Source organism: Penicillium psychrosexuale (assembly GCF_028828465.1).
Source record: "Penicillium psychrosexuale strain IBT 29551 chromosome Unknown utg000002l, whole genome shotgun sequence".
Lineage (NCBI taxonomy): Eukaryota > Fungi > Ascomycota > Eurotiomycetes > Eurotiales > Aspergillaceae > Penicillium > Penicillium psychrosexuale.
The window spans coordinates 2201729-2216648 of record NW_026643187.1 but is presented as its reverse complement, the minus strand read 5'-3'; the positions used below and the strand labels follow the sequence as shown (position 1 = coordinate 2216648).

The following is a 14920-nucleotide window of genomic DNA, read 5'->3' as shown; positions in this document are numbered from 1 at the left end:
CTCCCTATTTTAGTTATTCTGAATTCAATGCATTCTTCTCTCTTGCAAAACCCGGCACGTCACATGCAGGGAATTTTTTGGAGAAAGACTCCATGGTTGATTGTGGTGATATTGAATGTGAGTGCTGAGGAACCGCTTGAAGTGGTATATAAGAGGGCCGAATGTGAAGAATAAAAGATAATCTCTAACAATGGGAGATCTCTGCACAAAACAATAACACGCCCCTACGCAGGCAGCTATTTAACCTCCTCTGCTCTCTCTTCTCAACTTAGCCTCGTTCACTCTCTCTTTTCAATCAACCTTGACTCCTATCTCATCTTGACTCAATTGTCTCATATCCCAACATCATGCCACAGACACTCCTACTAACACAGCCCCGGCTTCCAAACCGGCAACAAGTCATTGCCGAAGATGACAGCAGATAGTAAGAATCCATCCCAGATAAATTCAGTTCAATAGCTAACGATGATACAAGCTGCCTGCCAGAGGAATCTGGCCGTCACGGAGTTGAGGCCCCAAGCCAAATTCCCACCGGGGAGGCCGGGAGTGAAGATACGAATCCTGGTCCCTGGGCAGACTACGCTATGACAGTTATTTTGAATTGAATGCCTGACCAGCAAGACATATATTTCCTTATTTGGTATATATAGTAAATTTCTAGGGAAGGTCTTAATATTACTTCCGCCCATGCAACACAGCCCATTCTTGCTTTACTGAAATAATCCAGCCTCCTTTCTGCGCCTGATCCATACCCCTGCTCTCTCCGGTTTCGAAGGAGTCCTCGCTTCCACGGGATATCCCTCTCGTTTCTGGGAGGGTTTGAACTGCGATGCCGACCTCATGCTTTGGCCCAATTGGCCGTAAACACAGCTCACTCGAGTCATCCTGAAGCGGCCGGAACTCGCTATCGCCAGCAGACCTAGACCTTCCAGATGGGGGTGAAGACTTTTTTGACGGGTGAGCTGTCACCTCGGGGGTGTATGTTGACCACCCCAGGAGGGGCCGCATCATAGGGATCGAAGCGAGGATGACAGCGAGACAAGGCTCTAGACCACTGAAGATGTTGGCACGGGGAATCGAGTAGGTGATGTCGGTGAAGTCCATTGTGGAGAGTATAGAGATACGAAGGATGCTGATAACACATGTGCTATTCATATATTCTAGGTTAGCAAAGACCCTCTCGTGTTTCTTTCACTGGTTGTGCAAATCTTACACGCCTCCCAGTCCGAAGATTGTGATGAACGCCACTTTCTTATAACTAGCCATTTGCAACTTATATAGCAGCGGCATAGGTGTCACCAGCACAACAATATCGGTAATAAGATTTATAATTCCGGTCACCGTGAATGAGGTAACCTGGTTACCACACGATCCTCCGGGAATAGTCTGGTCCCAGTTGAAAGCGAAGGGCCGACATATCAGACATCCAGCCAGGATTGTCCCAATAGTCCAGGCTACAATCACACCCATTGTTATCCAAGAGATCTGCACGACCCAAGTGACGGGGAAGATGCTAAGATATAAGGATAATATGGAGATCTTTGTACAGCTGAGACTCAGAACCCAGAGAAATTGCAATGGGACGATCAGCTGAAGGAGTTTGGTGATAGGCTCGGTTCCATATGTGCCCGCAATTGTAATGACATGGTCATAGCCGATGCCTGCTTGTATTACGCCGGTGATGCTAATGGACTGGAGACCGACGGCTAAAATCTGTATTAGTTAGCATAGTTGATATTGTTCGAGTTGATTGGGCGAATACTCACACCGGCGGCAATTATGAAATAGTCACTCAATGTCCATTTTTTACGCGCCAGATGGTGAGCTAGCAGTCGCAGACATACTGCTGCCACAGATAGGATAGAGAAAGCGATAGCCACGCCCAAGACCTGCCTTTGGGCTGGCGTCTCTATAGGGAAGGTAACGACCATCCTCCATTGTCGAAGGAAACCCAGCGAAGCGAAATAGGAGAACGATGTTAAATAGGTAATTTGAAACCAACCTGCAGCTAACTAGCAGGGATGTCCAAGGTAGCCGTGGGGGCCAAAATCGCCCGACGATGCGTCTAGCTTCGGAATTTCGATATCAGATAACCTGAATTTTTATGATTAATTGTAGTAACAAGTAACTAGTAATTGGCAAAATCTTTTGCGCAGACTAGAGGTTGAGAGATCTAATAATAACACGAGTATTGTCACATTTAATGAAAGAAACAAGTATCCCGACAGTCCCCGGGATCCTCACTCATTGGTGGGCCAAATGCCACTTATGCAGTTACAATGAGTCCGTCGCTTTCTTAGCGCGTTTTGACCTCCAAGACCAATTGTAGGAGTTCTCACAGAGATAATAAAGCTTGGCGCAGTAACCAAATATGCACATGTTTGATGGAAAACTGCGTCCCCTTTTTTCTCCGCAATGCATCTGATATGTAAACGCCAATACTCCTTATGGCTGCCACTCCTATCACGGCTGTGGTGGCGTTAGGTCTGTTGACACTGCTCTACATCGTCACACCAAAAAAGAATGAAGAAGATAAACCCCTCCTCAAGCTTCCTCTAATCGGCGACCTCCATAGCTCCCCAATTGATAAGCCGCTTTTGAACTGGGACTCATGGACGAAGGAAAATGGACCTGTTGCAGTACCGAAGCTCTTTGGACTCATACCGATTGTGGTGTTGAATTCATATGAGGCTGTGACAGAGTTGTTCAGTCGCCGTAGCCAGTGGTACAGCAACCGTCCGCCCTCCGTCAGCATGGAAATGATCACCGGAGCTGAGCCTGGGCAGTCAAAATTTACTCTGATGCACGACTACGATGACCACCTCAAGTTCCAACATCGTATCCTAGCGCCCAGTCTCGGCGCTCTTGCTGCCCCACAGTACCATCCTTTGATGGAGCTCGAGGCCAAACAGTTATTATTTGATCTCTCAAATGCTACACGTCAGTTTCCCCAAGGAATCAGCACAGAAACCATCTATCCACTGCTTGAGCGCACTCAATCGAGTGTCATTCTTGCTCTGCATTATGGCATGCGTATCCCAAGCTTTGAAGAACATATCTTGCATGAGATCATCGACATCCAGACTCAGGTAACCCATCTTGCTGCGAACCCCGGTATTCCGGATATTATCCCGCCTCTGCGCCACCTGCCGGCATTTTTGTCACCCTGGAAGAGAGCGGCCGATAAGCTGTACGCCACGCAGGTGGACCTCTATATGCGCTTGTTCCGGCATGGGAGGGACTCAGCAGGCTGGAACTCGACCAAGCAAGCCATCGCCACAGCGGAGAAGTACTCTGAAGATGGTGTTCCTGATCTCGACCTCGCTTTCACCCTCGCAACATCTATTCAGGGGGGTATGGAGACTTCACCGCGGCAGCTGCTGTGGTTGTTCACTGCAGCACTGCACCAACCGTCATTCATGGCGCGGGCGCACGCCTTGCTCGACGAAGTCGTCGGACGCGACCGCCTCCCCAATTTCTCGGATCGTTCGGGGCTCGCTTTTATTGACGCTATTATGCATGAACTTTTCCGTTGGCGGCCTATTTCGCCGGGATCCATTCCTCGTAGGGCAGACCGAGACGACGAGTTCAATGGTATCAAGATTAAAAAGGGCGTCACGCTCATGGCCAATGCGTGGGCCATCGGTCGAGATGAGAAGATATTTGATCCCAAGCTAGGAGACACTGGGGACTTTGTGCCTGAGCGGTGGCTCCAGCGCGATGGTGGTGGAGAGGAAAGACTACGAACAGATCTTCCGTTGCCGGTCTTTGGGCAGGGCCGCCGGATCTGCCAAGGAAAGAGGGTCGCTACCGATGGATCTTTCATACATGTTGCTTGTCTGCTGTGGGCGTTTGACATCGAGTCCGCTGATGGGGAACTGGTGGATCCATGGGCGATGGTCGTGGCAGGATTCATGACAATGCCAAAGGAGGTCAAATTCAAACTCCGACCCAGGGGTGACTGGGTAATCAATGTAATTAATAAAGAGTGGGAGACGACGGAGAAAAGACTCGGAAAGGTCATGGGAACTGACGTTGATGTTGAGAATAATTGATAGGGATACGATTACATATATTCAAACTCGCCTTAGATCTCGCCAGCGCGGGTGAACTGCTAATTGGATAAATCAAATCTCAGGTTTCTGAAGGGCAAGTGGATATTCTGTAATTCTTGGCAGGTGCCTTTATGGTCGCTGTATGGGATGGTAGGCTGTGTGGATGGGTAGGTGTTTTGATAGTAAAATGAATGGGCCATTGTGATGGTGGAAAAACCCAGAAAATTTGAAAAAGCATCTCTCAATTTATTCCACATGGCCAGGGATCGAACGCATGATCTCGAAATTCAGAAATCCATCCTGTCGTCGTTCCTTCCGAAAATAGATGTCCGGATAGCTTCGATTTTTGGAGTCGAATAGATGTACCCTGCTATCAAAGTGTTTATCAACCACCACCATCCTATGTTCGAATTAATTTGAAACTTTGCAGGTAGCAGCATGGCCCTAACTAGACTCATAATTTTGATTCTAAAGCTATCACGACGTCAGGAAGGTAGAGCAGTTGAAGTTCTAATATTCTCTGGTGACATCTCTTTTTACGATTTTGTCCTATATCAAGAACCCAAAGACTAATATTACAACCAGCCCCCCCCAGTGGCCCAGCGGTAGTATGACCGGGTCGTCCCTTGCGAGGGGCGTTCTCAACGGGCGTTTGGCCTTAACGGGTATTGCTTAGCTCCCCACTGTCGGTTCGGACTCCTATGTGCTAAAGCTCTCAAGAAAGTCTACAAGCATTTCAGTATGCAAGGCAAACACCCTTGGGTCAGCGACAAAGCATGCTTTCGGCCTAGACATACGTGTCTAGGGTGTTTGGTAGTGCGCTCCCACCCTTGGGGGGATGCCGTATTCCGGACGGTTTGTGGAGGCATATAGGAGAATGGCCGGAGGAGACACTCGTCTCCTGAGGTCTAGGAACGGTCTAGATTAATGGGGATTTTTTTTGATGCTATACTTAATTCTTCCTTCCTTCTTTTTACCTTGATCCTTGATGTTATCCATCTTCTCTCTTCCCTCTTACACGTATTCAGCAGTGTTCCTTCTTCTCGGTGTTATTTATCTACTATGTTAGTTTCGTGCTTCTCCCCCCCCCCCGGTGTTCCATCCCTGATGCTCTTTACCTTCTTTCCCATCATGTTCATTTACCTCCTTCGCAACATACTCTCCAGCTCGATCTAAGCGTTCATTTCTCCCATCCAACTACAGATGTTCACCTTCCCACATTCATGCTTCATTCTATCATGAACCTTATGCTTCTTCACTTCTTTGCTTGCTGTACCAACTTGTTTTCCATCTTTTGAATGTTGAACCATAATTGCCTGTATTCCCATATTCTATTTGCATGCTGACCCTTCATCCAATTAGTGTCACCATCCGTGCACGTTTACACTACATCGATCCCTGGGATAAAGAATACACGGCATCAGTCAGTACTTCATCATGGTGGACAGCCTTGATATATACACAGCGCGAAGTGTTTGGGTGTCTGCACACTGATCAAAGATCCCGACGATGAAGGGCTAAATCTGGAGCGGAGCGTGTCGACCCCATGGCAGCTGGTTCAGTATGTTGTTGATAAACTTCAACAACTCGACATTGACGCCTCTGCAATTCTCAATGATATAGTGACTGGCATGAAGTCCATCTCTACATACTTCGATTCAAGGGGAGTGGCCTATTTGCTCACACATAGCAGCTTTCGTGGTCAGAACTGGGCTTTGTTCCAGCCATGGATATTTCCTCTATGGGCTAACAATCTGTTTACATATTAGGGATCGAGCCAATAGCATGGGTGCATAGTACTCGACGCCATGTCTGAGAACCCGGAACCTGAAGTTTTGATTGGAGACAGGCTCTCCTTGTCACGTACAAGAGCTCCAAGCCAAAAAAATGCGCCCCAGCCTACCGGACGAGTTCTGAATCTTACCAGCTGCCAAGAGGCTCGAATTCCACTGTATAGACGACATGGTAGTGGGATTTGTGCAGATATGAAGGACATCCAGATGACTAATAGATTGCTGGAGCATTATTAGGTTGTCAATGGATTGGAGTGCATTCATTATGGGCAAAGTGCATACTTTAGCTTCAGGTGTGTCAATACATGGATAACAAGGAAGTGCCTAGGTGTGTCCGATTTACGGAATGACTTTTTTACATTCTAACTATCAATCAATGGCTTTTATTTCAAACCGGCCGAAGAAATACAAGGCAACACCGAGTCAGCACCGGTAGAGAGGTGGATTTACATCAAATGACTACCAATCCATCTCGAACGACGGGAATATATAGTCTAGAAAATCCACGGCAGGCCAACAAAGTACCTTTTGGGCCAAACAGAGTAAGCACATGGTGTTATATACAGTATATGTTCAATCCGAGATCCATCAAATGTTCAGTAGACGTAACGGAAGGAATGATTTTGCTTATCAGTCAGCCCAGCCCACCGAGTCTGGTCCGCCGCATCAACATCGCTCTTAGTCTGATCTCTGCGGTGGTTTTGCCACCTGTAATAGAAAAAGAGGACGACAGACAGTAAAGCAGCCGCAGCCTGAGTTGCAAGAACAGCAATCTTGGCCGGTCGGTATTCTGGTGCATCGTGTGACTGGAATGTTTGTGGACCAATGATGTTTCCGACCGAGAAAGACCCAGCAACAAGCGCGCTAGCAAATGCGCGCTTGGTATGTCCAGCGCAGTTGGCCATGGTCCACTGGTATAGAATCGGAAGAGTAGCTACAATTGCGTTGACAAGATAAATCCCGATCAGCACACCGGCTTTGTTGCTTTTGGGTAGGAAGGATAGTAAGCCCCCGCCGATGATTCCAGGAATGGTACATAGTACATTCCATGCCCAGCGGTTGGAAGTTCTGCGGATGCCAAACCCGACGAGAAGTGTGAAAAAAATGCTAACGATGCCCGACGGGGTGTTGAGAAGCGCCGAGATGGGACCCGAGAACCCAAATCCGGCAATCAATGTCGAGGAATATGTCGTCACCACACCACTTGACACGGATATCTATGCAGGATTAGTCAATAGAGCTGCAGGGGATGTTGGAGCAAGGGGGTGAAGGGAGCGACACACCAGAATTGTTGTCACAGTTAGGAGCCACAGCTGAATATCGAGCACGGCCTCCCGAATTTGTTTCAGGTTCAAATTTGTGCTCCATACTCCAGTCTGGTTTTCGCTGACGTGTTGAAGGAGTGCCACCTTTTCGTTATCAGACAGCCAGGTTGCCTTCATCGGTGTATCCGGAATGAAGAAAAACGTTAAACCGCCGACAACAGTTGTCACCAATCCAAGAACAAGAAACATAATCCGCCAACTGTCTAATAAGGCATGATGCACATGCTGGAATCCAAAAGATATGATACCACCAATTATCTGCGCCACACCAAGACCCATATACCACACAGTGAACCGAGGAGCTTGTTCGCTTCGGGTGTAGTATTGACTGCTGATAAGCATCAAGGATGGTCCCACTGTCGCTTCAAAAATGCCTAGGAAAATTCGTGCTGCCAGCAGGCTCCGATACCCTCGAGCGCCAGAAGATGCGGCAGCCGCGACACCCCAGAGGAAAACATTTCCACCGAGCCATTTGGCAGGCGGTACTTTCTGTAAGAAATATACTGTGAATTGAGGATTAGCAGTGATAATCAACAGGCAAATAATAATACTCACCATTGGGTACCTCCGCGATCAAGTAGGCAATGAAGAACCATGTGGCGACGTTGGAGAAATCATTGCCGACGAGTCCCAAGTCTTTTTTGATCCCCATAACAGCGGCATACTGTACATGTGCGAAATCACCCTTGCATTAGGAATATGGCCCAGACAGCTGAATTGAAAGTCAAACTCACGTTCAGCATGACCTTGTCCAAAAATTGCAGTACATAGCAGCAAAACATATAAGGGATCAATCGTCGATCGATTTTACGACGTAGAGCCCGCAGATTGACTGGAGAGTCGAGCGCCTCCTTTTCATGGCCCTTAAGATATACCACAGCATCATCAATCTCATCTGCGGAAGGATGTGCTACTACCTCGGGTTGGATTTCACCCATCGCAGCTGGGAACAATTGAGTAACCGACAAGGAAGAACGTAGTTAATAGGGAAGTTGGGGGGAAATGAAAAAAAATGGAATTTAAGAAAATGGTGGTGGGAAAGGTGGGAAATACAATGGATTGATGCGGTAAAAGTGTAAGTAACGTCGCAATCACCGTGGGGATCGCGTGGCTACACGTTTCACACCTAGCAACGAATCAGAATCAATAGTCTAAGACCCTAGGACCTTTCCGTGTTGGGAGTTACATGAAGTTTATGAAGGGGTGAACTAAAGGACAATAATATTGTAAACAACCCTGCAAGGCCGGGAGAGTACGGAGAAACGGAGCGAGGAGCACAGGGTACATGACTAGCATTATCGGTCTTATTTCCACCAAAGGAAGTCTAGTGTAATGGTGATTTTTGGCATTTCTTTCACTTTTATCACTGTATGTTGTAATGATTTGGTGAAAGAAACCTCGGTATATCTATCTGCCTGCCCTGGCAGACGCTTGACTATGTCCTCGTCCATACTCTCCCCTGTACCCCTTCGCACAATTTCTTAGCAATGGGCTGGGTACATAATGCCTCTCCCGAGGTTGAAGCTGCCTCGCAGTACCGCCTCATTCTGGGTGTATGTTTGAGTCTCACTATCTTAATGGTTTTCACGGTTTCCCTGCGACTTTTTCTTCGAGCGCGAGCCAGTCGATGGGCAGCGGCGGACTATGTTATGGTTGTTAGTATGGTAAAGTAACCTGCGCGTGATACAAGGGACAATACAACTGATTCCAGCAGGCCTTTAGTGTTATATACAGTGCACTCTGCATTTCTCGTAGGCACCTCCAGCTTTCCCTCTGCTGCAAGAAACATACTCACAGTCGCAGAAAGTCGATATGGGCTAGGGCTGCCGTTGAAGCAAAGACCGGCAGCAAATTACTCCACATATACGAAGGTCAATATCTTCTCCCTTTCAGTTCGATTCTTTGCACTTATTATTCTACTGGCAAGCTGATAAGAGACAACTAGATTAACTACGCAGGACGCCCATTTTACCAGATTGGAATCGCAGGATTCAAGGCTTCGCTTTGCCTTAGCTATCTGCGACTGATCTCTGGAACCTCAAAGCGTCTTTACCGAATTGTGATCTGGATTGTGATCGCGGCATCTACGTTGGGTCATATCGCTGGTGCTTTGAGCCTGCTCTTCAATTGCACACCGGTAAGAACCTCTCCCTACGAAGGACATACGCGAGCACACACTGACAACCATTTGGCCGCAACAGGTCCGACGATCATGGAACGCCCATGTACCAGGCACATGTCTTCCCGTGGGAGGCCTGTTCTACGGTCTCGCAATTTATACCATCATCACAGACGTGACCATCATCGTGCTTCCCATCCCATTGCTCCTTAGCCTGAATATCAAAACTGCACAGAAGGCTGGTGTTGTGTGCCTTTTCCTCCTCGGTCTCTTCACCACGGTCTGCTCGATCATGCGGCTAACTCAGATACAACGTGTCGCATTCGGAGATGGAAACTCAACAATGCTTGTGCTATGGGGAACAATCGAGTTCAACGTGGGCGTAAGTGAAAATGACTACTTACGTGAGAACTACAATGGCTGATTTGTGTATTAGAACATTGTCACTTGCATTCCATATCTGGCACCTCTACTCAAAGGCTTCGTGCGAGGACTCGCTCCAACCAGTGACAGAAGCAAGAATTATTACTATGACAGCCAAGGCAAAGGCTACTTGATGGGGAATTGGTCGAAGGATCGGCAATCGCACATGCAGTCAACAGCTTCCGGCCGTACACAGCTAAAGAGAACACCGAGCGAGGAGCTCATTTTGGCTAGTCAGGAGCCCGACCACGGAGGTATCGAGAGGACGATAGAGTATAGAGTATCTTTAGAGGGCAAGCCAACCAAATAGGAAGGAAGCTTGAACCCGCCGACGAACTCGCACAAATTTTGGCGTTTGTCCGGAGTCCGAAGGACATTCTTTGGAGGCAATTTCCAATTAATTAATGTTCATTTTTTTTCTTTTCTTTCATGCCTGCCCCTCCCGCTAGCACCGCCGTAATCCCTACACCCCTTGCCTTTGTGGCGTTAAGCTAGTGGCAATAATATATAGCCATGTTGTTGCAACATCCGGCTCGCCCTCTACAAATAGCCAACATTATTAGCCGACTTGAAAAATCTGCGATCGCTAGTTTCCGTATGACAGTATCCTTCTCGAAGATTTCTGATTCGAATTGGTTGTCCGAATAATGCCCCAAATAAAGCGGGATCCACAGGATCAACGCGCTCGGGCAGTGGACCCCGAAGATCCCGCGTGTACAAGTACTCCGTAGACTGCGGGAAATGCGTCTGAGACATGAGTAGAATTAGATTGAGTCAAGGATACTACGGAGTACACCGGTCCTAATTAAAATGTAACTTCATTAAACCAACTCTGGCTAGCACAAGGCAACAACATCACCCGAAAGTATAATCCTAAATTCCCTCAGTCTCTAATGCTAATGGGATGATGTAAAATAAATGTCTTTGTCCTGGCCTCTCTCCTAATTAGGCAAGTCAATTTCTTTTATAAATCTGCCCGAGCTGGAACCCGAGCCGTCCCAGGGGCCGATGGAACCCTATAAAATCTTAATTGTGTCCTTTCGGGTTAGGTAGCCCCAGAAGGATCCGGGTACTTTTCGTATTGGGTTTTGCGTGCGGACTTACCAAGTGGTGGCACGACTCATTCGATACGGAGTAAACTAGGGCCGGGGTTGTATAGAGAGGCAATCGAACTGGAAACTGGACAGTGTTACTAGAACTGCGCACTGTAACACGCTCACCATGTCTGAATCTCCCATTCTGATTATCGGTGCAGGCATCAGTGGCCTCGTACTGGCCCAGTACCTTCAGCGCCATGATGTCGCGTTTAAGATCTTCGATCGCGACTCCGCAATTGATGCCCGTAGTGGTGGATGGGGTTTGACACTGCATTGGTCACTCCCCGCCCTGCGTGAATTATTGCCGGAGCACCTGGTCGAGCGGTTCCCTGAAACCTTCGTCAACAAAGAAGCATCCGCCCGTGGCGACGTCGGTCGCTTCCAGTTTTTCGACCTCAAGTCGGGAGATGCATTATATAATATTCCCGCCGCGGAGCGCATTCGCGTCAGTCGCGTTCGCTTGCGACAGTTACTGAGTACCGGCGTGGATGTTCAAGTAAGTCCTGATATGATTGTCTTGGAAGAAATCTCATTTTTGTCATACTATTCATAGCGCTAACACTGTGCTTTCAGTGGAACAAAAACCTTCGAAATATTGAGTCTACAGCCGATGAAATCACAGCGCACTTCGAGGATGGCACATCTTACACCGGGCGGCTACTGGTCGCATGTGATGGTTCGCGGTCGCGTGCCCGCGAGATCCTCTATCCCAACGTACAGATGAACCACTTGCCAGTGCAGCTTCTAGGTGCCTCGACATTGTACAGCGCCGAGGAGATGGGCGGTGTTGAGTCAATCGACCCTTTCATCTTTCAGGGTTCGCATCCTGAGTCAAACGTGTTTTTATTCTTCAGTTGTAAGTCCGCCAAATCCTCTATTCTCTTCTGCAGGTTGCTGATGTCTTCATAGTTCTGGATACTCCAAACAATTTCGAGAATAGTAGCAAGGACCGTTACCACTGTCAAATCATCATCTCCTGGGCGGATTCGAAGGGAATCCCTGTCCCAGACACGAATGTCGAGCGCCTCGCGCTCATGAAGAAGTTGACTGATAATTGGTCGGAACCATTTCGCTCGCTGGTGCAAAAGCTTCCCCACGATGTCGAAGTGCGATCGATTCGCGTGGAAGACTGGATGTTCAGCCTAGGCAGGGCGCACGCGCATCCTCGGGCGGTATTGATGGGAGATTCGGCTCACACAATGACCATGTGTATGTTTATGCGAGCGTGATAGAATGCGCATATCTAATTTCAACTAGTCCGCGGAGAAGGCGCCAACAACGCGATCGTCGATGTGTTGGATCTCGTCACGCGTGTCGATATGCGCCAGCCAAGGTATGAATCTAATCACTTCCAATCCTCCTCGATTCAGTTCATGTTAATCATCGCTTTTACGATCATTAGTTCCTTCGATTCCAAAATCTTGCCATCCTCCCTCGCAGCATACGAGAACGATGTTTTCACCCGAGCCGAGCCTAGCTTCCTCAACTCTAGACAGGCATGCTTGGATGCTCATGACTTCTCCAAAATTGAAGGAAGTCCGCTGGTTGGATTACGGGATTTGAAAAAATCCGACTGAAGTCACTGGGGCGCGGGAACGGATTCCGTAGAAAACTTAAGTCCAAGTTTCCCACCGTGTGGCAATACTTTAAGCGACAGAGGGATAACATACACAAGAATAAAGTACCAACAACTGATGAGATTAAGACCTCGGGATGTTGTGGATGTCCACGGGTTAATAGTTGCCCAAATCGATCGAAGTGCTTATCAGTGCCAAGTCTCAGACTCGCTCCCGCCCCCAACTCTCACACATTCCACTTCTCCTAGTACCAACGGAAAATCTAGGTCTGGAGTTACCCAACTCTTCAAATTGACAAAATAGAGGCACTCAAATGCAAGGCTGACGGGCAATGAATGACACCGCGTCAAATCAAGCGACCAGGGTCCGTGTATCGCAGCGTCAGCCGCAAGCCTGCCGAGGTAAATGCCGATCCTCTGCTGCGTCTCAGGTCTCGTAGGCGACTGACATGATACAGAATGCACGAAGCGCAAGCGCAAATGCGACAAACAAAATCCCTGTTCGAGATGTAAACGCTTGAATCTGAAGTGCTCCATAGAAATCGTTCAGCTTAGACGCAACGCTGTGCAACATGGGTCAGAGATTCAATTTTTACATTCGCTTTTGGCGGATCTCGAATCAGCCCCGTCTGATCCAGTGCCCCTTGTCATTCAAAAGATCAAAAATCAAATATTTCGGCTGGAGACCGGCATGGATCCGGCAGAATCGGAGGTATCCGACACCACATCGACACAACGGGAATCAAGTACAACCGAGAACCATGCACTTGGCAAAGTGTCCCACAGTTCGACTGAAAATACATCACATCAAATTGACTCGTCCCTTCTCACGGCTATTGAACATCTTGCGTGGGGTCGTAATTCTGCCGGATGTTTCCCTCACAGGACGTGCTCGTGCCAGTATCGCCAAGATGGACTCCAATCGTTATCAGGGACGAGTCCTCTTCCAGTCTATCATCCTAATCCAGAGCTGAGCTCTGTTTTCCCCAATGCGACAGATGCCCAGAAGCTGATCAAGTTTCATTTATGTCATGTGGCCTGGCATCATAACTGTATTCATGGTCCGACATTTCTCGAGCAGTGCGAGTTATTCTGGGAAACTGGGAAATTTGATGACCCTCTCTGGCCAGCGCTCTACCTTTCTGTCCTGAGTTCCACCGTCAGCTCAATCCAGGATAGTACGAAAGTAAAAGAGAGTGTTGATGTCGACCTCCAGGGGATACAATCTACACATCAGCTGTTCTCTGCTATGGTGCAGACCCTCTACAATTCACATTTCCTCAGCAACCTCTCCGTGTACTCTGTTCAAGCAATCGTCATATCGACCGAGGTCGCTCATAATCTTGGCTTGAGTCAGCTGAACGCGACTTTATTCAATGCTGCAGTACGCATTGCCGAGTGCCTTGGGATCCACAAGATTCAAGATCAATCAACAAAACTTGCTCAAAACAAAGATGAGTGGGATGAAAGAGTGGAACGAGAAGTGGGAAAGAGGGTATGGTGCCAGATGATCATTCAAGACCATTTCGCTATTCCTTTTACCGACACCTACAGTATATCTCCAATGCATTTCTCGACAGGCCCTCCCATGAACGCAGATGATTATGACCTGACCGATATGCCTATCACAACACCCACTATAAGCACTTACATCCGTGTGCTCGTGACTTTGGCAGAATTGATGCCCGGTCTAGTTGACGGACTCGGTCCGATGAAATCCAGAAAGCCTATGCGAGAGCAATACGAACACATCCTGCATATAGACCAGAAAATGAGGGCTATTGTAAAAGCCATACCCTCTTTCCTTTTGCGTGCGGATAAAACGAAGGAAGCACAAATCCCATGGCTGGCTATCGCTCGACGAAGTCTCGCTATCACTGCAGCCGAGAAGATTATCATGATTCATCGGCCGTTCCTCTTCCGATCTTTCAATGACCAGACATATACCTATTCAAGACGTACCTGTGTTGCCGCTGCAATGACAATTCTGCGTGAGCACGAGGTAATTGTAAGGGAAGGGGATATCTCGATATGGACCCATACAGCCTTTGCGATTACCGCTGCGGTCATTATGTGTTTTGAGGTTAATGCAACTGCAGAGAACCAAGCCACTATTGCTCAAAGCCACAAGGATGCAATAGTTGCGGCTCGCACCCGCCTTGCTGATCGAAGTAACGACGTGCTTGCTCAACGAGGCGTTGCGTTAATCGATGCAATTTTTACGGCCGATACAGCCTCGGGTCCAGGACTTGGCAACAAAACCATCGATTTCGGTCAAATTTTGGCCAAGTTCTCGACTTTTACGAGAATGAACCTAGGTCCTGACAGCCCTAACACATCTGTTAGCAGGTTCTCGAATTCCGGTCCTCAAGATGTGATCGGTGCCCATTTTAACGAAATGCAGCCGGCGTGGGATACAGCGGAAGATATCGATTTTGATGCATGGTTCAATGGAACATTCCACACTCTACATGACCCTCTTCAGTTTTGAGAGAAGCAAAAATTCACAACCGTTTGAAACCATTCTTTCAT

The 14920-nt window shown here is 48.0% G+C and overlaps 7 protein-coding genes across 7 annotated transcripts; 5 read left to right on the top strand and 2 right to left on the bottom strand.

Annotated features, from left to right (window-relative positions):
• Window positions 1-347: 347 nt before the first annotated feature.
• Window positions 348-605, top strand: N7518_001987 (uncharacterized protein; the record flags this gene model as incomplete). Its single annotated transcript, XM_057182915.1, has 2 exons — window positions 348-424; window positions 452-605. 2 exons carry the CDS (start codon window positions 348-350, stop codon window positions 603-605), a joined length of 231 nt encoding a protein of 76 aa, XP_057044365.1.
• A 70-nt stretch (window positions 606-675) lies between these two features.
• Window positions 676-1931, bottom strand: N7518_001986 (putative integral membrane protein; the record flags this gene model as incomplete). Its single annotated transcript, XM_057182914.1, has 3 exons — window positions 676-1147; window positions 1214-1713; window positions 1767-1931. The coding sequence occupies 3 exons, from the start codon at window positions 1929-1931 to the stop codon at window positions 676-678; spliced, it is 1137 nt and encodes a 378-aa protein (XP_057044364.1).
• A 516-nt stretch (window positions 1932-2447) lies between these two features.
• Window positions 2448-4055, top strand: N7518_001985 (cytochrome P450; the record flags this gene model as incomplete). The annotated part of the gene is made up of 1 exon (XM_057182913.1): window positions 2448-4055. One exon carries the CDS (start codon window positions 2448-2450, stop codon window positions 4053-4055), a length of 1608 nt encoding a protein of 535 aa, XP_057044363.1.
• Window positions 4056-6444: 2389 nt separating this feature from the next.
• Window positions 6445-8111, bottom strand: N7518_001984 (putative MFS transporter; the record flags this gene model as incomplete). The annotated part of the gene is made up of 4 exons (XM_057182912.1): window positions 6445-7065; window positions 7132-7676; window positions 7729-7837; window positions 7908-8111. 4 exons carry the CDS (start codon window positions 8109-8111, stop codon window positions 6445-6447), a joined length of 1479 nt encoding a protein of 492 aa, XP_057044362.1.
• A 549-nt stretch (window positions 8112-8660) lies between these two features.
• Window positions 8661-10025, top strand: N7518_001983 (uncharacterized protein; the record flags this gene model as incomplete). Its single annotated transcript, XM_057182911.1, has 4 exons — window positions 8661-8832; window positions 9132-9310; window positions 9375-9674; window positions 9729-10025. The coding sequence occupies 4 exons, from the start codon at window positions 8661-8663 to the stop codon at window positions 10023-10025; spliced, it is 948 nt and encodes a 315-aa protein (XP_057044361.1).
• An 887-nt stretch (window positions 10026-10912) lies between these two features.
• On the top strand, window positions 10913-12389 carry N7518_001982 (FAD-dependent oxidoreductase; the record flags this gene model as incomplete). The annotated part of the gene is made up of 5 exons (XM_057182910.1): window positions 10913-11308; window positions 11386-11668; window positions 11722-12021; window positions 12070-12145; window positions 12215-12389. Coding segments are annotated over 5 exons (1230 nt in total), but the record flags the coding sequence as incomplete, so codon positions are not given.
• Window positions 12390-12720: 331 nt separating this feature from the next.
• On the top strand, window positions 12721-14879 carry N7518_001981 (transcriptional regulator family TF; the record flags this gene model as incomplete). Its single annotated transcript, XM_057182909.1, has 2 exons — window positions 12721-12790; window positions 12847-14879. The coding sequence occupies 2 exons, from the start codon at window positions 12721-12723 to the stop codon at window positions 14877-14879; spliced, it is 2103 nt and encodes a 700-aa protein (XP_057044359.1).
• Between the last annotated feature and the right edge of the window lie 41 nt (window positions 14880-14920).